The 21325-nt window shown below is 40.4% G+C and overlaps 1 protein-coding gene across 5 annotated transcripts in view; it reads right to left on the bottom strand.

Moving 5' to 3' along the window:
• sema5ba (sema domain, seven thrombospondin repeats (type 1 and type 1-like), transmembrane domain (TM) and short cytoplasmic domain, (semaphorin) 5Ba) overlaps positions 1-21325 on the bottom strand; it is a 159023-nt gene that overhangs the window by 72017 nt on the left and 65681 nt on the right. For 3 of the 5 annotated variants that reach the window (XM_079356814.1, XM_079356812.1, XM_079356816.1), the window contains 3 exons: positions 20651-20887; positions 4670-4769; positions 3955-4000 (listed from right to left, as the gene is read on the bottom strand). In XM_079356814.1, coding sequence (XP_079212940.1) covers positions 3955-4000; positions 4670-4769; positions 20651-20837 — 333 coding nt within the window. In that variant the 5' untranslated portion in view covers positions 20838-20887. The remainder of the gene's footprint in view (positions 1-3954; positions 4001-4669; positions 4770-20650; positions 20888-21325) is intronic. The other 2 variants (XM_079356815.1, XM_079356813.1) reach the window with 1 other exon arrangement.

Genomic DNA, 21325 nt, shown 5'->3' with positions numbered 1-21325 from the left:
CAGTTTACCTTCTGATTAAAAGTTAGAATATGCAACATTTTAGACATTAATATAGAAGAAAGCTAATGTTTTTAACTAAATATATTGTTGAGGGATAATTTCTAAGTGAAGTGAAACTCCCTCTGGGGTTGATGCTCCATGTTCACGGTGACAGGATCATACTTGCTACACCTTATTCACGTTTCACTTAGAGGCTCTAATATAATTCAAATGTGACCCCCCCCCCTCTTACAAGTGCTTTAAGGAGATGTATGTTTAAAATATGAACCAAATCCATAGCAGAATAGATATTAGTCCTACAGAGGTTAGCCTGGGTTGGAACACTAAGCGGGGGGAAGAGCTAAAGTGCATCATCTACTGGACGTCTTCTGGGAAAGGCACATGTTATACCTTTAAGGGAAACAGTGCAAAAAGAAAACATATTTAAGTGCCCTCTTCGTTTATACGCCGAAGCAAGATGTTTGGCATCTGGATGTGGCCTGCAGGCCTTGAGTTTGACAAATGTGTTTTATTGCAATTCGAGTAAAGTGTTGCAAGGTTAAGTCAAGTTTAAGTAAAAAAAATAAATAATAATAACTAGTGTGAAAACAGTCTTTACTTCTAACCGATGGCGTGGATATACAAGCAACAGGATTCTAAAAATGCCCAAATGCCTCGGAGAAACGAGTCTTTGATGTGGAAGCAGAGGCTTGAACTGGCAAGTGGGAGATTCTGGTTTGTTTTCCATTCAGTTATACAACAAAAGAGAAGAGAGAGTATTTTAAGATGCTGCCTTCCTCCGTCTCTTTGGACAGCTTTTTGGTTCACTGGCACATGAGCACCAGGGTACAGGCCCTTGTCTCTGCCTCAACAGGCAGTTTGTATAATGTTCTCATTGATTTCAGTCTTGGCATCACGGATGACACCTCCGCACTGGCCCGAGTGAAGTAGGATCTACCTCATTTATCTCTACGGCTCACAATAAGGACGAGTAGGAGTTTGTATATGTGTGTGAAGGAGAAACACACATGCAGAGAATTTCTGGTGTTTTTGAAGGCATATTTGTGCAAACGCTCACTGGATGCATGTCATAAGCATGCTAAGATGGCAGATGTCTCTTTCAGGACAAAGAGCTCGGCTTCACAGAGCTGCAGAGAAACAACACTAGCATGGAGAAAACAAATGAAAACCCTCATAAGTCAACTTCTCTCCTCTAAAAGGCAGACAACTAGGACATGCAGACAAAAGGCGCATTGATATTGGCAGTGACACACGGGTGGCAGCTGTACACATCATGTCATTCAGCGGTGGCTTCTGTGAAAGAGAACTTTGTCAGACAAATCCAGGCTGCTGATCCAGCGGGGGAAATGTGCGTGTAAAGTAATGCAGGTTGTTGTCTTTGAAATAATAATAGAACGGGGGCTTCATATTTCACTCTGGGTCTCTACAGATTTGACAAATTAAAGAATATTTAAACAAGCCTGTGAACAATGACTGATGATGATGGTTCAATCGGAAATAAATAAAAGCGTGATTTTTGATTCAAATCAAAACTAAACATTTGAATGTGTGAATACGCCAAGGTGTTTTACTTTGGAGAGTTTTTATTGGTTATGGACCAGCCTTATTTCAATCATGTATTTTTGCTGGAAAATCAGAAACTGAAGAGAACAATTTTCATGCAAAGATCTACCAGAGTAACATCATCCATGCTGTTGTGCCTCAGACACAACTCTGATAGCCAACTGAAACCAATGTCTGCATGGAAAGTGGAAAATGGATGTAAAAGCACAGGGTTTGCTTTGGAAAAATGTGCAAAATCACAAAAGAACACAATATTTGAAGTTAATGGGCTAAATCATGCAAAACCAAAACTATGGCCCTTCAATCTCCAACAGCAACAGTGGAAACAAAGGATGCAACACTACTTTTTATTGAATGAGTGTGCAAAGTTTCTTATCAGGCTGAACTCTCACATGTCCTCTACGGAGTCGAAATGAAATTCAAATCGATTATATGAGTATGCAAGGCCGTAGCACAAATGTTTGGTAAACTATTTTAAGCTGAATCCTGAATCTGTCATACGTTTTCACTAAGTGACATTTAGCATTGAAGGTGACACACTGAGAAAGACAGAAGAGTCCACAGTATGTTAACGTTTTTAATGGCAGGTTTCTCTGCAATGGCAGCGAGCAGAATAAGATTCCTCAGAGAATATCACAAACAAACATGACGGGCTGGATACAGAACGATACAGAACAATACGGTGCGAATTTTTAATTTTTTGATTTTTGAATTTTACATTTTGAAAAGTACCATATGGTACTTACGGTATGGCATTTAAGTGCCCTCTTGGTTTATACACCGAAGCCATGTGTTTGGCATCTGGATGTGGCCTGCGGGCCTTGATACCAGGCGGTAAGATACGATACTACGATACAATACGACACGATATTGTACAATACAATAACATAATATACAATTCAATATGATACGGTACTTTACGTGCCCTTCACTGACTTAAAGAACTGACATGAGCTTGCATTTCAGTAGCAGAAAACTTTGGCAAACTAAGAAGATCAAGCATGGAGAGAAGCCCTGAATCTGCTATTTTTCATAAGTGACATATAGCAGTGTAGATTACACAATCCCAGAGTCGCAGGCTTGTCATAGGAACGCCTGATGCAACTGTACGGCAACCATTTGCCCCAGAGCCAACACTTCCAGCCCTACACTTCACACCCACAGTCAGAGGAAGACATGGAAAAAAAACTGTCTGCCTACACTCAAACAATGTATGTATGTATCGACAACATTACACTAAAACATATATTTATGCACGTCCATACCTCGGCGTTCTTTCTCCTCCAGGAGGATATTGAACCTGTCATGTAAATGGATGCCCTTATCATTCGTTTCTTTTGGACAAACACTGAGCTGAAAATGTGCTTTTAGAGTTCTGCCTCTGGTTAACAGCAGTTTTAAATAATTAGAAGAAGAAGTTTGTAGTTCAAACATAAAACATCACTTACAGAGACTTCAACTTCACCGTCAGAAAATCGAAGGAGAGATTAGAGCCGGCCATGTTTTATTGACATCTGGTGTTAAAATGGACGAGGAAAGCCCCACAGCGGTGCGCACCTTCTGCACAAATGTCAATGAAATTACTCAACAAGGGGCTCAGAAGTTCTTAACGTGAAGTGGTGCCCACACAGAGCAACAACAAACAGGATTGATAATGATTTTTTAAAAAAACACCAAACTCGATGCAGTTTTTTGTCGACATTTGTTGAGGAACATTTCCGCAACATCAAACTGTTACATGCAAGTAAGATGGAGTGAATGAAAAAAAAGAATGTCCTGCAGCAACTCGTTTGTAGTTAACTCGCAGAATGGACAAAGAGTTGTGTTAAAGGGAAAGTCAGACATATTTACAGAGACAGTTTTGTGGTCATTGGATGAAAGCAAAAAAGTGGACGGAGGGAAGGACGGCTCACATGCTGCTTTGTCTTACAGTGGACTACCTCAAATGTGGTATTTCCAGCTTTCCTTCAACCTTTTTAACAACTTCAAACTACAGCACACCAGCTCTTTGTATTCGTAGGTTTAACTGTGTAGACCAAGACAGTTTGTATGGCCAGTTTTAGGACCTCTTCCTCTGTCAGCACTAATGGAGTGTATTTTGTCCAAATCAAATCCCTTGATCAGAACTAACTGTGGTAAATGTTATTCAAAAGCAAATAAACAAACATAAATCTGGAAATACACCCACCACTTTACATTCAATTATTGTCTCTTTTGTTGTATAGTAAACTCTAGGCTAAAAACTTGCTCCGTGAAAAAAATAAAAAAATAAAATACAATTATATATATATATATATATATATATAAAACATGAAAAATTACAACTTAAAAAGCCATCAAATGATATGAGGGCTCATGGAGGCAAAGAAGTAAATGCATTAGAGGGCCTACCTGTATCAGGGACATGTTGCTGAGGTCCAGTCTGAACAGGAAGTTTCTGGAAAGAGAAAAGAATGAAAGGACAAGATTGAGTATTTGCACAACATGACAGGCAAGATAATGAAGTTCATAAATGCAAATAAGGAGTCAGAAAAGGGACAGACATCTTAGCTGCTTTAAACTTCAAAGAAAAGGAATTAAACAGTGACCGTCCATCTTCCCTTTTTTTATCTTGATGTAAGATTGAGAGGTTTGACCTCGGCTCTTGCTCAGGTTGTCCACAATCCATCTTACCTTGTAAGAGCAAGTTTCGGATGATAATGGAAACCTAATTTAACAAAAGCTAAAGCTCCTGATTATTATTTTTCAAATCAATGTGCACATCAAAATGTGTTAATCATAATTAGTGATTAAGGAATAAAAGTCAAGTGTTCAGCTCTGCTTGTAGTATACATTTATATATTTAGACGTTTAACTTTGATAGGCCCTCAAGAACATGAAGACACACACATTAGTACAAATACATTTTTATGGTATGACATTTTTCTTCCAAATTCCTCCTTTCTGCCAAATCCAGAGTTTGACTCAGTCCAACGAGGCCTCAGTAGAGCACTTAGGACGCATCATTATCCGTAAACCGCACAGTAAGAGTGAGTCAGAGAGGGTATCACATTCTCAGTAATGTGCACCGCGGGGTGAAAAGCTGAGTGGATTTACAGTTTCTTACCTGGCACCCACAATAAGCTCATTCCTAGTCAGGTCAAGGGTGAGCTGGGAATAGTCTCTCACGCCAGGGTGGGAGAAAGAGGAGATCCACGGACTGAGAGCTGAGAGAAAAGAAAGAAGAGAGAAGGGGAGAGGGTTAGAAGAAGCTAAATCATGTCAAAGTTCAGGAGATAAAAGCAGTGACATTTACCAGGAGCACACATAAAACACAGTGAAGGCTACTAATGCACATTAATGTGTCCAATGCTTGGTGTTTTACGGTTGTGCATAGATGTTGTAAGTGTGATGACTTTGTGTTGACAGGCTGGAAATTAATCAACAGGTTTTCTTTTTTAATATGTTCCTCGGCTGCACAGTGGTGCAGTCGTTAGCACTGTTGACTCACAATTTGAATCCCTGTCTGACAGGGTGAACTCTGCCTCTTGCTCAATGACAACTGGGATCGACACCAGCCCTCCACAAACCTCAAATATGAAAAATGAGTTCGGCTACTGATTTGGGATTTTGCTCAGTAAGTGAACATTTCTCTAAGGAATTTTGTAATTTTCTTTTCCAACATTTTAAACATTGGTAGAGCAAACAGCATCCTCAAAAAAGAAAAGAAAAGAAAACGCTAATCAAGTTCAAGTAAACCATGATAAAAGCAGTGAAAGTAGAACATGCGGTGAGCAGAGCAGGGAAGCATCCGGTGCTGTGGTGGTGTCTCATGCAGAGAGGGACAAAGCTGTTCACGCCGCATCACACGCAACAATCCTGATACAACCTGACAGAGGCACAAACACACTCTATGTGGTGAACAACGCTTAAACCTCGCCGCTGTTTGAACCTGGCTTTAACAAATCTAAAATTCAAAGCATGCGAAGCGGAGGGGCCGCCTGGTGAGGCTTTTAATGTCACTTTAAAAGTGCAGGAGAAGAGCATTGTCCCTTCGATCTTTGAGTGACCAAAAGCACAAACCTTTAAATGGATTTCACCTTGTGGGAGGTTTATGCTGTATAAAAGGGATTTACCGTATTTCTCATGCTGTACACAGTATGACAGCGGCTCACGGGACTTTGAATTTCCTTAACCAATTTGAAAAGCTGTGTTAAATAGCTTTAAGCTTTTCCACAAAGCAGTGTCTGTGAAGCTACTGGTAAAGCGAAGCATGCAAGCTAAAAAAAAAAAAGACTTCACACTGTAAGAAGTTTAACTAAAGCCAAGCTGCAACATTGAGGATGATACTCAAGAAAAGCATCCTTTTTTTTTCTTTTTTTTAATAGTAATGAAAAGATCAAGATGACGCACTAAAACATGCCACTAAACAAGCTAGCATAGTTGTGTTTATGCATGAAGTCTGTGTTTGGACAGAGGTCAAGATGAATACCATTATCAACAACAACAACAATAAATCTCTGTTTTGGCTCTTGGGTTATTTTAGTGTATTTTTTGCTCTTTTTAGGCTATCCGTCTTCTTCGCTGCTGCGTGACAGTGAATTTCTCGATTGTTATCTTGTCTTATCTTTTTAAGTTAGAGGTCCGTGTCCAAACATTTGACCATAGTGATAACTCCTCAGGGAAACTACATTAAACATTTACAACCTTAAACTTCTTATTCTTTAAACATCAAAGCAGCCTGTACGAGCTGGAGGCCACAGGTGCAGGACGACATTAAAGTGTTGGAAAAAGTCCCAGCGAACAGTGAAACGGGAAGAGACAGAATCTGAGGATTGATGGGGCCCATATGGCTCCGTCGTCTGCACACATAACCACAGATATGAGTGATAATAAGACAGCAGGCTGCAGATACACTACAGTATGCTGCTCTTCATTTAAGACACACACACACACACACAAACACACACACACACACAAACACACACACACACTCAGAGACACACACATACTGCAATTAAGGGTGCCAGCACTGACAGGGGACCTCAGTGAAATGAGAGTTATCTGCCACATCTGTTTTGGCCAGATGTTGATTAGGATGGGATATTTTTCACTGATCTGCTGTGGGACTGAACTTGAATCAAGATTTTTAGTAATGAGTTGAGAATGACTCAACATTTTTCTAGTTAAATGAATATTCAGGAGAGTTCTCTTCATGTAATGAAAAAACAGCTGTGTTATAATTCGAAGCACAGAAGCTGGGTTATTCTCAACCGGCAACCTCTGGTGCTGGAAAATGAAGCCAATGGGGAAGGGTACAACAAAATTCAACAAATAAATTTGGATGTGTTTTAGCTGTTTGAAAGGCTCGAGTTCTTTGCCGGTGTCGAGGTTAAAAAGGAAGCTAAGTTGAGATAGCATTTTCAATATGGCCACCACCATTCTTGGGCTTCAAAATTGCACTTCACAAGCCAGTGGGTGAGGTATATATAGTCTATACAATTTTAAGCTATAAAAAAAGTCAGAAAACTTACACAGCACATTTCTACCTCTCGTATAAAATCAAGATGTTTCACATCATTTCATCCTCGTTGAATAAACGTTTTAAACAGAACAGGGTCAGTTCACATTTATATTCATTACAAAATGCTCCTACTCTTTTCATTTATCCAGTACTAACGTCATCCACTTCAGCAATCCAAGGGCCAATTTTGACGTCAGTTGCATTAATGGTTTTTAGATATGCACTGAACAGACAACATGCAGAGATTCATTTCTTTAAAGTTGCTGTATGTTAAGAATAGAGCCATGACTTGTCTGTCAACTGACAGACAAGGAGACAAATGTAATCATGTTTGTATAATCAAAAGCTGATATTCTCAACCAACAGCCGAGCCTTTAAAGAACTATAACGTGTAATAAAAAGAGGCAGCCAGCAGCCTAGAAAACAATCATGCGAGCGTTTGATATCCCCTGAAGCAACATCATCAAACATGTTTAAATACAAGAAACAGCAGCTTTGGTCTCATTAAATACAGAAGAAGAAAAAAACATGAACTATTATTATCAAGCAGCATGATCAGGCCAGTAATGTAACCTTTAAAAATTAATAACAGAGTTTGACTTATTTCAGTTATACATTCGACACACGCCATTAATCACAGAACATCCCAGTGTTATTCTAACAGCTACATAAATACAAAGCTGTCTCTTACACACTCTATAAATATTTATACAACACATATGCACAGATTGTTTTCATACCTCACATTGGAGCACAGCCCTACAGTATGTGTTGACCTAATATAGACGGTGGGTGTAGAAACTGTACAAGGCCGAGGCGAGGAGGTGAGGAGGACAATCTGCACATAACTCTCAGATTAATGTGTGCAGAGGACAGAGTGTGAGGGGCAGCGGGGAGCAGAGGGGAATGGGGGCCATCTTCAGCCTTACTATCTTATGTAAACAGACCTGAAGTTGATTTAAAGGGTCCAACAGGATCACGGGTTTGCACAAAGCGTGTGCATGTGTGAACAGAAGGTTTATGTGTGTGCGTGCATAATGCCTCTGTAAATGTTAACCCGATTCAAACACACAAATGGGATCGTTACAATCCTCTGAATGAGTCCCATAAACACGGACATGCACGGCAACGCCTCATTAACATGGTAAAGATTATTGGCACACTGACGCTAACAGTTTAAAATGTTAAAGACATAACTGCTTTCAGTTTTAGCATCATGAAACACAACTTTAATAAAAAGAAGAAAAAAAAACTACCAGACAATTAGAGCGCAACATTTAATGTAGATGTATAATTCTTTGTGATCAGACATCGTCAGGGTCACTGATTTTATTTGAAGGCAGCATCTGTGTGAAACATCTCTTATGCTGTCTTATTTAAGAGGACAAAACTGTTGAAAAGCCAAACTTCACAAAGCTGTATTAATGTTCCACTGCAGGAGTCCTAAGTGGGAACTGCAGCCAGAAGATTTTTGTAAATTATTTATTGATCGCAAACAAAACCGAACAACAAATTGGGAAAGTGTAGCTTTTGCTTATTTTTCAAACTTGTGCTCTGTTTGTGATTATCTGAATGTAGAGACGCTGCTCTGTGCAGCAAAGAGAGAGCCTCGTTTAACCGACAAGGCTTCTTCTCACAACGACACGAAACACCACACTTCAGCTGCGGGGTTTAGCTGAGCACAGGTTTCATTTGCATCGTCTTCTTTGTCCTCTTGAAAATCGCCCCCTCCCCCCCAAAAAAATAAAAAAACACCATCATCTGAAGCAATCTCATCACAACACAGTTTGTGAGAGTCGTTATAAAAGCATCCAAACGGTTAGAAAAATTACGGTTTCAGAGCTGTTCCTCACATAGACACTTACATCACTATTCATGTGTAGAAAAAGAATGCAACACTGTGAATGCCTTCCAGGAGAAAGTGTCTCAAAATGTGTGCCATTATCCTCATATTTAACGATAATCGCACTTCGCCTCTCTGTTACGACATTCTTTTTGCCCTAGATTTGAATGATGCAATTTCAGACCTGTTAGTGCATGAGGAGTATTGAAGTAGCATGATAGTGGTTGGTCGACAACTCTTTGAAGGATGTACTCAATTCAAGCACACCCTGCATTATGCTTGTAAAACTTTAAACATAAGCTATTACATGCATACCAAAATCCTACCTTTTGCATAAAAGGTCTGAAGGGCTCTTATTATCATCATCAATATACGCAAATATTTACAAGAATAGCGTTGCTTGATTGCGTGCAGGCATGCTCCTGATAATAGCTACTGTATGGCTGTTTGGCAAAACATTCACTATGCTGTATGCAGAATGTGAATGCAAAATCTTTAGTATGCCATAAATCCCCGGATGTGGAAAATTCACAGTATGCATCAGATCAGTCTTTCTCACGCACGCTTTCCCACAATGCAAAATGTCAGGTTAGAGATCTAAACGATGGACAGCAGCATCCATCGTCACAGAGAAAATAATCACAATCAGACCAGAGCACACACGCACAAAGATGTCACCAATTATCTTTAAGGGTTCTCAAAATCATAAAAATCTGATTTTAATAGGATGCTAAACTGTGGCTTTTGCTTTTCTTGCAACTGTCCACAGTAAGTTTCCACAGACTTAAGTTAGCAGACAAGACGTTTATACAGAACAAAGAGAGAGGCTCAGTAGAAATATAACTTCCAGGAGAATTCAGATCAGTCACCAAAACAGCACCCAGCATGTAATGAACACATCTTAAACAGGATCTGTCCCATGATAAGAGTTAATATCCGGACTGGTTGTATGGAAAGTCACTGTCACAGACGTGATACACTGATAACACAGGACTAATCAAAGAGCTCTGTCATGCATGCTCCATTGTGTGTGTGTGTGTGTGTGTGTGTGTGTCTGTGTGTGTGTGTGTGTGAATAATACTTTCTCATGTATAATTATACATGAGCAAGTTGCCTTGTATTTTTCTCCATCTCTTCCAAAAGTCACATCGAGTAACAAAAGGAAGAAGAAGGTCAATTCGAAAGCGATCGTTCAACAGGAGAAATAACATGTGATTGGGTAAAATACAGCACCTATCAAACCAAACTTAAGCCCCGCCTCCAAGATTTTACAACATCATTAACCTGTTAAAACTCCAGAAATAGAAAACTGTGTCATTTAGGCAAATGACAGACTGTTAAAGTGACTTATTCTCCCAATAAAATTAGCTCATTAAAACAGAGCATATGACATGAACCATAAAACAAGAATGTGCACTGGAAGAACAGATAACAGGGGAATGATTCCTCGAGAGGCATTATGCAGCTAACAGTAAAAACAGGAGCTGTTAGCGTTCACTTCACACTTTAATGTGGGCGATAAATCAGAAATTGGAACTGAGACGCATTACGTCCATATAAACATTTCCCCACATCATGAATATCTCTTGAAAAGCTTGTAAAAAATGCCTCGATTTGATTCATGCAGGAGGTCTAGTGAACCCGGAGCTTGTTTACACTCTTGCAGAGGCCTTTCTGACAGTGAGGGGTCTTTCTCTCGCTGACATTTATCCTCCTGCTTACAAGTGCTTTTATTTGTGCTTCTCACTCCTTCCCCTCATAACTGTCTATCCGGGCGGTGGGGCAAAGACGTGACAATAAAGCGGCCTGAATATGAAAGCCCCCTCCCTCATGTTTGACTCACAGGGGCCCCGAGCCGGACTTGATGAACGATTATTGCCTTCTTTTTCTCCTCTCTGCAATCGGCGGGCAGACGGATTAATGCATTAGCCCGTGGCTGCCAGGGGGATGAGGAGACGGATGAGGACAGTGTCTGAGACATTCAGCTCACATAAATCATAACCTTTCTATCTCCTTTCATCCAAGAGTTTTTAAACAGTCACTTTCTTCCCACACAAGCAGCATGTGGGCAGAAAGAAGTGGCACCCCGACTGATCCGAGTTGCTATTAGGCTCCGTTTGGATGAGGAGCAGTCAAAATCTGGAAAATGCCAGCGAGTGAAAGTACAACATATTTTTGGTCCTAACAAAATCTGTCTGCACAAACAAAGAAACACACGCAGAGAAGCACACAGCATGTGCTCAGTCTAATCCGTCTATTGCTTAAAACCTGATGAACTGTGAGATTCCCTCAAAATTGAGCCCAAATAAAGATAAAGATCCAATCCACCTCCATCTAATCCCTCCAAATTTAAGCTGCCAGCATCTTCTGCTGTTGGCACATCACATTTTATCAGTGTCTGAGTCAGGACAATTTAGCCAGCCAATAAGGGAATACTGTACCAACTTTTATACAGAGGTGTTTTTATTCCAAATATATAAATATATATTTTACAGGTGTACCAAAATCACAATTTAATAGGTTCTTTGGAGACCAGATGTGTTGTGATTCAGAATAAAAATGGGAAAAGTAAACTAAAAAGTGGGCATACAAACATCCATAAACGTTTGAACTCAGAGAACACTTCGTAGCATCGTAATGAGGCAAACAAAGCGACAGTGCTGCACTACCCGTGTTTGACTTTCTCAAGCCGATCGTGAGGCTCATATTTGAGATTTTTATAGTTCCGTATCTTGGCGAGTAATTGATGTGCCATAAAACTGGCAAATTTACACTCCTCCAGAGTAAACGCATCTTTTCATTTACATTTTCATCAAGTGATAGAGGCAGGCGGTAAATATTATTCCTTCTTAGCAACATTTTGTTTGCATTCAGAGACATCAGCATTTTAGTGATGGATGAGGCCCTCGTGCTTTAAATACACAGTTCAGCTCTGGTCCTCTTGATACATCGTGGACAGTTTTTTTCACGTGATCTGACCACAGATCAGCAGTATTCTTGGCCTTAATATTTCACAGACTACAAGTCAAGAAAATCATAATAATAATATATCATAACAGATCGTATAAATCCATTGGATTCTGAAGCAGACTTCTGAAGCCTAACCATGGCGTTTTGGAAATGGCTTCTCAAACTAACAAGTTAACTTCAGCTGGAGCTGAGGTGGGCCTTAAGCCTCCTGACAAAAAGGGACAAAACACCTGCCTGTCTGTCATATCATGTCCCTCATAACGAACAACTGTTATACTTCATACAAGCAGAACAGATGAATTGTTCCTTGAATTGGGCCTTTAGCCTCAAGTGGACACTCAGGTTGAACTGCAGGTTGTTGCACGTTCCTATTGGCTTCATTTTACTACACTGGAAGTTGCCACTGATTGCATATTAGCAGTTGCATCAAGCAGGTAAAACACACATTGGACTCAGATTTTTTTCTTCTTCTTTTTTTTTTTTTAACATACTTTTTGATCTTATTTCATTTTTGAACATTTAAATAACTTTCGTAGGAGTTGTAGGCAGAGCTCCTTCAGTATGACCTATTTACTGAACCTAGAAAGCTTAAGATAAGCAGGGACTGAAAATAAGAGTAAGATTTAGTTCAAACTTTACAGCACAAAAAAACAATTAAGGCATTTTTGGTTAAAGGGATTAAAACAAGTATGAGTCAGCGAGCAATGGTAGAACATCTCAGCCTTTGAGTGGCAGAAATGTATGAATGCACAACAAACAGTCAGAGACTGATGCGTGTATGACCTTTAAACTAAATAGTGTATTTTTTTCTTAACTTGCATTTTCCCACTTTGGCCTTTTTATTTTCTTAGTCTGACAGCAGACGTTCACCCAACAACACTGTGCACAGTATGATATTTTGTATCATTAACATTTTAATCAGGCATGTAGTTGATTTGTTTCCTCGGGCGCTGCACTGTCTAATGAGCTATGAATGACACATGCTGCACTAAAGGTAGCTGTCTATCATCGCCCTTCCTTCAGGGGGGAAACATAGATAAACAATGTCTCACTAATGGGAATAAAATAGCCGGAAAAAAGGCAATATTAGGATTGTTTTTTCTTCAGGGCAAAGTGGTCTATAAAATGATGTAAAAAAAGAAAAAAGAAATCTCATATGGATACGGGCTGCTTTTGGCAAATGATTTTGTGAATGAAGGATTTTCTCCAGTGTCAATTACAACACACAATATGATTGCATTGAGAATGATGGCATAGAAATGAATCTAGGTACTGTACACATTCACACACTCACACAGTCCTTTAAGGTACACATTAACATTCACTATTCAATCAATGTAAGCACAATTTTCTAAAAAAATAAAATAAAGCCATAAAATCATCACTACTGTTTCATTCTTAGGGAGCAAACCTTCTCCTGCAGCACCAGATCTTTACACACCACAGTGCTATCTGCTAAAAATATGACAACATATGCTTTGTTTGGTCTTCCTCATATCACTCTCCCTCACTCCAGTCTCCACTCCAGTCTTCCTTGTCACGTTCCTCACTATCTCTCCTCTCCAAACCAACTTTTACTACTGCCGACTCACGGGGGGTTGATAGTCTGAGAGCAGCACCAGTGAAGAACAACTTTCCCTGCATCCTTCCATCCTCCCCTTCCTCCTTCTCCTCCCACTTGACTGAACTCAGATAGCAGGGTCCACGGGTTACATGCAGCTCCAGGAAAGAGCCTGCAGAGACTGGGGACTGAGCAGCCACGGGAGGAATGGAGCAAGGGCCAGGAGGCTAATAGCTTCTCACTCAGCAATGGGTAAAGTGTTCAGCTGCTTCTCACAAAACCAACAGAGAAGCAACATCAAAAGCTTCAACTGAGATATAAAACTGACAGAAAAGTAAGCAATAATGTCTTCAAGAGAGTGTGACAAAAAGGCCATAAATGAGAGTCATGTGTTATGGATAAATCTGTGTTACAGATGTAAGGTTATGGAATTGAAATATGCTGTTGGTATCTGTTGCATTAAGGCAAGACACCACATGGGAAAGCTGTTAGAATTTGTGTCTTAATGTACGTGAGCACCAGCATGAACCCAAAACAAACTGCTGTTTGGCGACAGCTCTGCTATTCTCCTCCAGAGACACACCTCAAACCGCTCTCCACTCGTGTTGCACGAAGGATTTATCGATTCTGAATGCACCGTAATTAAGCACTAAGCTCTAAACGCAAGCGGCAGACAAAATTGGCTACCGGTAGCGCTCTTTCATTTGCTCATAGCTTCACATTTAATGTGAATTTACACAGAATGACTATGATCTAAAAAACACTCACGTGACATCCAAATAAGCAGTGAGTACAGTCCCTCATTCTTCTTGTCTCAAGTCTGGTCGCTCACTTGAACCTCTTTTTGTCCATGTAAACACGGCTCAGATCACATCAGCAACTCGTTCATTGTAGACAGTCATGACTCACAGAGACATTTAAAGACGATTTCTGATCTATTTATGTGTAAAATGTTGAACATTCTTTCTTTTAAGGTTACCAATCATGAGAGGAACTATTCATATAAGCTGTAGATGGATCTCTGCAAAGCTCGGAGAAAATTAAGCTCTTTAAATAAGGTTCATCATCATCTCTCTTTTCAAGTTTTTATACTTGTTTACAACCTGATAGATCCTTTAATGTTTCTCAGCATCATATTTCAGGTCAATTAAAGGATCATCTCTCCTGTTTCTTGCAGTCTGACAGGCTTTATGACCTACAAAAGCAAATGAGAGCATCAGCCAGAAGCTGAATAATTCAATATGGTTCTTTTTAATGTCTCAAACCACCGCTGCAGGGGTAGGTCCACGCTGCCCAAACTGCCTTTTTTAACATCTCCCTCGGGAAAGATACTTGGTGATTGATAGACTACTGACACATGTACAGGACAAGTTCAGCAACGACCGCTTTGGGCACAGTGGTCGTCAAATATGACACAAACAGAAAGTAAATCACAACAGCTTTACATTTATTAAATCACACTCTGTATTTGAAATGTTCTGCCTGAATATTCACACTGTGTCGTCTGCTGATTATTTGTTGTTTTTTAAAAGGAGAGTTCAGTAGTATTTCTGAAGAGGAATTGTAACAGGTACTTGTCCATAGTGTGTTGTTGAATATCTTTAATAATAAATTCAAAACAACGTCCTCCACTGTTGGCCAACTAGTAAAAATAATAAATACTCTAAGCAAAATGTATATGCTATTAAAATTCAAAAACATTCACATCTATCCCATTTTAAGGAAACCTTCTTGGAATATAGCACTTTGTTTAGACAATTGTGGCTTTTTAAAATTCTATTTTTGCAACTCTGAAATGATATGTAAATATTTATAGATGACAGAGATATTATGATTGAAAAGAGTTAGTTGAAATAATAAAATAAGTAAATATTCTCTGTTTTTTCTTAACCTTGCGACTCACCTTTATATGTCGGCATTCAATTCAGACTTAAGCCCTTCTGAGGTGATGTTATCATGTCTAACAGCTTCAATTTTTGCAGAAAAGTACTTCTTATATAAACATAAGGACGACGTGTACTATTACCGTTGTGCTTGCACAATGAGGCTCATGTCTGAAAGGAGGTATCGAAGGGGAAAGGAGACAGCACGGACACAGAAAAGCTAATGGAACAATTTTCTTGCTGCTTCTCTTCTCCTCAGTTAAAGTGGCAATAAAGCCTTAAAATGTTTTTTTTATTCGAGGATTCTCTTTGCTATCTCTGGGGCCTGCATCAGATATCCTGACATGCCATCAGTGGGTGATAGGAGCTGAGTTTATAATGCTGCTGGGGCCAGACTTTCTGCCACCTGATTGATGGCTGCAAACACTCTGCCGCTCCGATAGCACCACTCCAATTAAACCCACCTCTGTAATCATGAATAAGAAGGGAAACAGAGACATGTTGCAAAGTGAGAGCAGAATGTTAAATAAGAAATATGCTCAGAAATTCATGGTGAATACTTTTTCCCGCGAGTTACATTTATGTCTTATAGGGGGAATCACTCTCTCCAACACTCAGGAGCCCTTCAGATGGCAACACGGCGGCTAAACGACAGCACCATTACCAAAACCATGAAAGAGATAGAGGGACCATTTCAAAGTGCACAACACATTTTCTGCCAATTATAGAGTATAGCAGAGCAGATTGAGGGAGAAAAGGTGATGGAAGGTGGTAAAGAAAGGTAGCATAAGAGCAGGAACATGGAGAGGAGAGCGGGGACAAGACAGCAGCAGAAAAAGATGTAATATAGTGAAACTTAACTTTTCAATGACAGGATGACCGTCCAGTCATTTCAATGACTCGATAACTTTTGCTGCTTTTTGTGACATTTGTTCAGTGGATTCTTCTGGACTAGTGCCGGTATCACAGCAGGTCTGATTTGATGTATATAATAATGGCTAATGTCATCTACAGCTTGCAGGCAGCTGCTATGTATCACTACTAAAAAAAAAGAAGGAAAAATATCGGCTATCCACTTACTTAATTCCATTTTATTTTTTAGCCGTTTTTTTAATTGCTGAGGACCTGCTACAGACAATGAAGTCCCCTTTTGGCTGCAATCAAAATTCCTGTATGCGTCTGTTGGATAAGACGAGAAGAGGAAATAGTCCAGAGAGGCCGTAGAAGCAAACCGAAAAGAACATTTCCAAGAAATTGGGCAGGAAATGAGCGGTGACTCTAGTTGTTTCTATCTCTCTCTCGTTAGATTGGTTTGAGCCGAGCAGACGTCAACGGCTACGTATCCATCTCATCCATCAGACGACTTCTAATCTTCTGTGTGAAGGAGGTAAAGGGCCAAAGGTCTTATTATCAACCATTACTCTCCTACACACTCCCTTATGAAATATCTTGTTGCCTTGATGGATATTGCTTCACTGAGCGTGATGAAGGTGCAGAGTTTATCTGTTTCTTTTTACACGACTGACCCTTTACACGCACTCCAGTTCAAACCAGTTCCCTGAGCCTCACAACAACACCAACGACTCCATAAAGTCCAAAATAACAGACTCTATATCTAGATGCAGAGAGTTCCACAGGCTGCCCTCACGTCAGGCTGTTATCAGACCCGCAGTCTGAATGCTGGGCGCCTGTATCATCTGTCTAAATCATGATCTGGCGGCTCATACAGTGTGTACCTGTAGAAGGAGGTTACGTGACTCAGATGCTGTTTTCCCTGCGATGCATCGGTGGTGCAGCTGACAGCAGAACACACAAACATACAGTCTGCAATGTTTACGGCGTGTGCAAGCAGATTGGAGAAAATGTTATGCTGTCAAGGCCAAAGTAAAGCTGGTGAGGGGTGTTTGATCTGTTTATGAAAGCTATCTCTGCTGCCCAGCTTAGTATATACACCCTGTCAGATCTTTACAAAGAATTTATTACATATTGGAAAATATTAGATGGGGAAAAATCCTGGTTGTGACGGCTTAGAATCCAAACTGATCTGTTTTAGTTAAGGTTAGGACAGTGTGATTCAGGGAAAAGAGGCTGCATGTACTAATGAAACTGCATAAAATCCTCCCTATTCTGCAGTTGCCGCTTTCTTCACAAGAACCATATCGCTGTCCAGAGGTTGAGTGTAAATGGGCCCAAGCCCTCAATGCTTCAAACAGGATGAAGAAGCTGGGTGTTTATGCAGATTGAAAGCTCAAGTTGATGGTCCTTCTGAGGGTTCAGAAGACAAGTTATCCTTTCTCTCTGCTCAGACACGCACGGCCAGGATTAAATCTCACCGACTCACACACAGAGAAACAAAAACAACAACACAAAAACCCACTTAAACAGGCAGTCAGACATACACAAACACGCACAATCATTAAAAAGGCACACAAAGATTGAACTGCATGTATACTTTGAGCACACGTTGCATACTTGTAGTAAAATCTTCTTAGCCGGCTCCCTGCTCTCCTCCAGGTGACTTAGGTAGCGCCTCAACAAGCTTCTATAAAACGCTCATCAATCACCGCGGCTAATCTCAGGTTCTTGCTGACACTTTCATTGTGCAGGCCTTTTCTATACGACTGCCTCCACATAATGCCCCGCTCTGCCTGCTTTGACGGGCCGGCAGCCATGCAGCTCGGTGCCAGGAGAGCCACTTTCAAGAGGCTCGCCTTTGAAGTGAAGCAGCGATGGAGCTCGGGCTAATCTGGACATCTGGAGGCCTGGTGGGTGCAACAGGACCGAGGCTAAGACTCGGCATATAGTTGACCCTCCATTCAGGTTCTTGTGCAGAACTGAAAAAAGCGATTACGCCATTTCTATAGGTTGAAGATCCGTTAGAAAGAAACTACTGTTTAGAACCGTCAAACTGCTACACAGAGTCCAGTGTGAAAGACAGAATGGCACGGAGCTTTATGTGACACATTTAGCCAGACTGAAGTCCTGCAACACGGCTGTTTTGGACCTCAAGCAATTAGAAGAAAACAATGCTGCAGTTAAAAATCAAACGAAACAACGACTTTGGGAAATGTCTGCAATATGGTTTGGAGGAGGCTGAGAATACTTCTAGTCACAAGAAAACCTTGTGGCAAACTCTTCAATTTTTCTGTTTCTATCCTCGATCCCCACCAGCGATTTTGGCTCCTCCAATCTCGGTCACCGCTCTCGGCAGAGGGAACACAAACAACCCCATTCAAGAATAAACACAGCAATTTTGTGCGTGTTTACCTTTCATTCTGCCATATCTGTCTGCCATCCGGAGCCCCAAACTGTTCTGTTCCATTTCACACTGTGAGAAAGACCTTGTTTCTCGGCCCACTGTACAGATGAACGTGCCTGATAGAGAGCACCATTATCCCACACAATCATTTCTATCTTGTCCCCTCTTGCTTGCTGTTGTTCTTTTATAGCTGCATGCTGACCGGCCTGAATGCCATACTGAGAGGTTTTATTGCAAGAGGCGCAGGGATAGTTTTATGAATCCACTTTATTGTATTTGGGCATGTATACTGCATCCCTCCATACATAGAAAACGAGTATACAGTAGCAGCGTGATGCTTCATATCTAATGGTTTTAAAGTCTCTGGGGGCGTGTATATACAGAAAACTGCCCCCTCCTTAAAGATGCATGAAAGCAATAATTGGCTGCATTGAACCCAATTTGCAAGCTCATAAAGAAGCACAAACTGTTTCATTGCCTGTATTAGGAGGTGATTTAAAAGATGTTTAAACCACACAAAGCAGCAATCAGGGTTGAGGACAGATTTAAATCTCACTGCTTGGTACATTTTCATGTGTCACTTTTTTTAAGGAGGTGTTCGCACATCCAGCTCTCTCATGAAGTAGGTGCGTAGGACGACAAACTATCGCTTGAAAAGGAAAAAATCCTGCACACTACTCTTGCTAAGTACCAGCCATTTATAAGAAAAATCCCAAGGTTTGGGTCCTTCTGAACCTTTGTCTAGTAACGTTGAAAAAAAATGTGTTGCAAAATGTCTGTGCTTCAGAGTTTGAAATGTGAAGTATGATAAAAAGTAAAAGTTGCATTCGACTCGGCCTTCATCTGACGTTTCACACGACAATGTTAGGGAAGAATTGCCCCTGATTTTTTGTTATGTATTCTTTTAAACCAACTTTTGAATGTTTTTTTTTAACAGACAGAGGTGAGACTTCAGCTGCCTGACAAACTGAGCTCACACCTGTCAGCCACACTCCTATTTATGCAATTGTAGTTAAAGACAAATCATCTCCCTACATTGTGCACCAATAAAGAAATGAGCTTGGCACACCAAAAAAATGTTTTTTTCTTAAATCAGGCAGAAAGCATGTTTAATTTTGCTGTAAAGATGGACGGTTAAATATTGGTGTTAATGAGCTTGCAGGGCTTTTGGAGCTAGCCTCAAGTAAACACTCAAACTTATCTTAATATTTCAACATCAGAGGTTGGCCCCTGCCAGAAAGACAGCCGCCTCGCTTTAAAATGCCTCGAGTCAAAACATAAAGTCTTAACCTCTAATTCGGAGTTAAACTGAAAGTGACCCAACAAAAATGTCTGGAATAACCCATAATTAAATAAAACCTTGTTTTATGTGGTTGTGTGCACACGGACACATGGAGGGTAAAAGTTGACAGAGGCGGTCTCTTAACCAAAGATAATGCTGCAACAGAAACTGAAGGGTATTTGTTTCACACTATGGCAGTATATTTTCTGTCAAAGGTTTTATCCGATTTGTTTCTTATCTACTCTGACGTCTTTGCAGGGAAGAGTCTGGGAGGCAGAGAAATCCAACATCATTTAAGAGCCAATTTGTAATAAAAGTCAAAACATTATACCTGAGACTCTGATTTCTCTGCCGTGTGTCCTCTTAACCCTGTTAAAAATCTAACAAGGTCTTTACTATTGCGTGTACATGACAGACTGGTGGCAGCAGGATGAAATCGACATCATTGCTTAGAGCAGAACTGTGTCAATTTAATTCATTCTGACTGAAACTGAAATTGACTCTAAATGAAAGAAGAGTAGCTTCTTCGTTCAGTCCAAAGAAATCAATATAAACAGCTGAACAGTTGACCTTTTACTTACACATGAAGCTGTGAGGAGGAACTGTGCTCTGACAACAGAGCATGTCCTCTTTCTTCACGGTGATTCGATATTAATAAATCAAATGTTAAAATAAGCCCCCATGGCCAAACCTTAAAGAGGATAAGAGACACCTCTGATGTGAATGTAGATAAAAGCATGATACTGTGTTTGTTGAAAACAAGTTAGACTATAGATGATGTCTGACCTTGTATGGAAACCTTTGGGTGTTCCTTCTTCATGCACTCTGGTTGAGTCAGGGGGTCGAACAGCGACGTAGTGGGGCCCGTCGGTACAGCAGAGTTCTGCGTAACGACACTCTGGACAAAGAAGAAGAGAAGGAGGAAGAGGCCGGCCATAGACGAGGGTCTGGAGTCCTGCGAGGACGCTGTCATGGTGACGACCTCTCCTCTAGCTGCCGATGTGGGCCTCTGGGATACAGCTGCTGGAGAGAAGAGACGAAACTTCAGCACCTCAATGCAACATTTTCACACCTGGCTTCAAAGAGAAGACGCTCTCTGTGAGTCACTTCAGAGTCATTCCTCCTCCCCAACTTTCAAATCCTGAGGGGCTTCCGGCTCTGGAATCCAGCACAGAGGAGCCGAATGAAAAATAATGCGAATGTAAAAAAAAAAGAAAAAAAAGGAAGAGGACATAAATGTGGGATGAAAGCAAGGATGTTAGGTAACACGAGGGTGGCACGAAGATGAAATAGAAAGCTGAGTAAACTAAAACACAAGGCAAAAAAAAAAAAAGAAGAAGAAAGAGATTGTGAAGCGGATTAAGTGCCCAGAAAAAACTCTTTAACTTTTGCAATGAGCCATCTCCAACAAACACCTAACCCATGACCTCGAGGTAATTATTCAAAATGTGCAATTCTACT

This window comes from Symphodus melops (genome assembly GCF_947650265.1).
Source record: "Symphodus melops genome assembly, chromosome: 12".
Classification (NCBI taxonomy): domain Eukaryota; kingdom Metazoa; phylum Chordata; class Actinopteri; order Labriformes; family Labridae; genus Symphodus; species Symphodus melops.
This window is presented reverse-complemented; position numbering and strand designations above follow the sequence as displayed.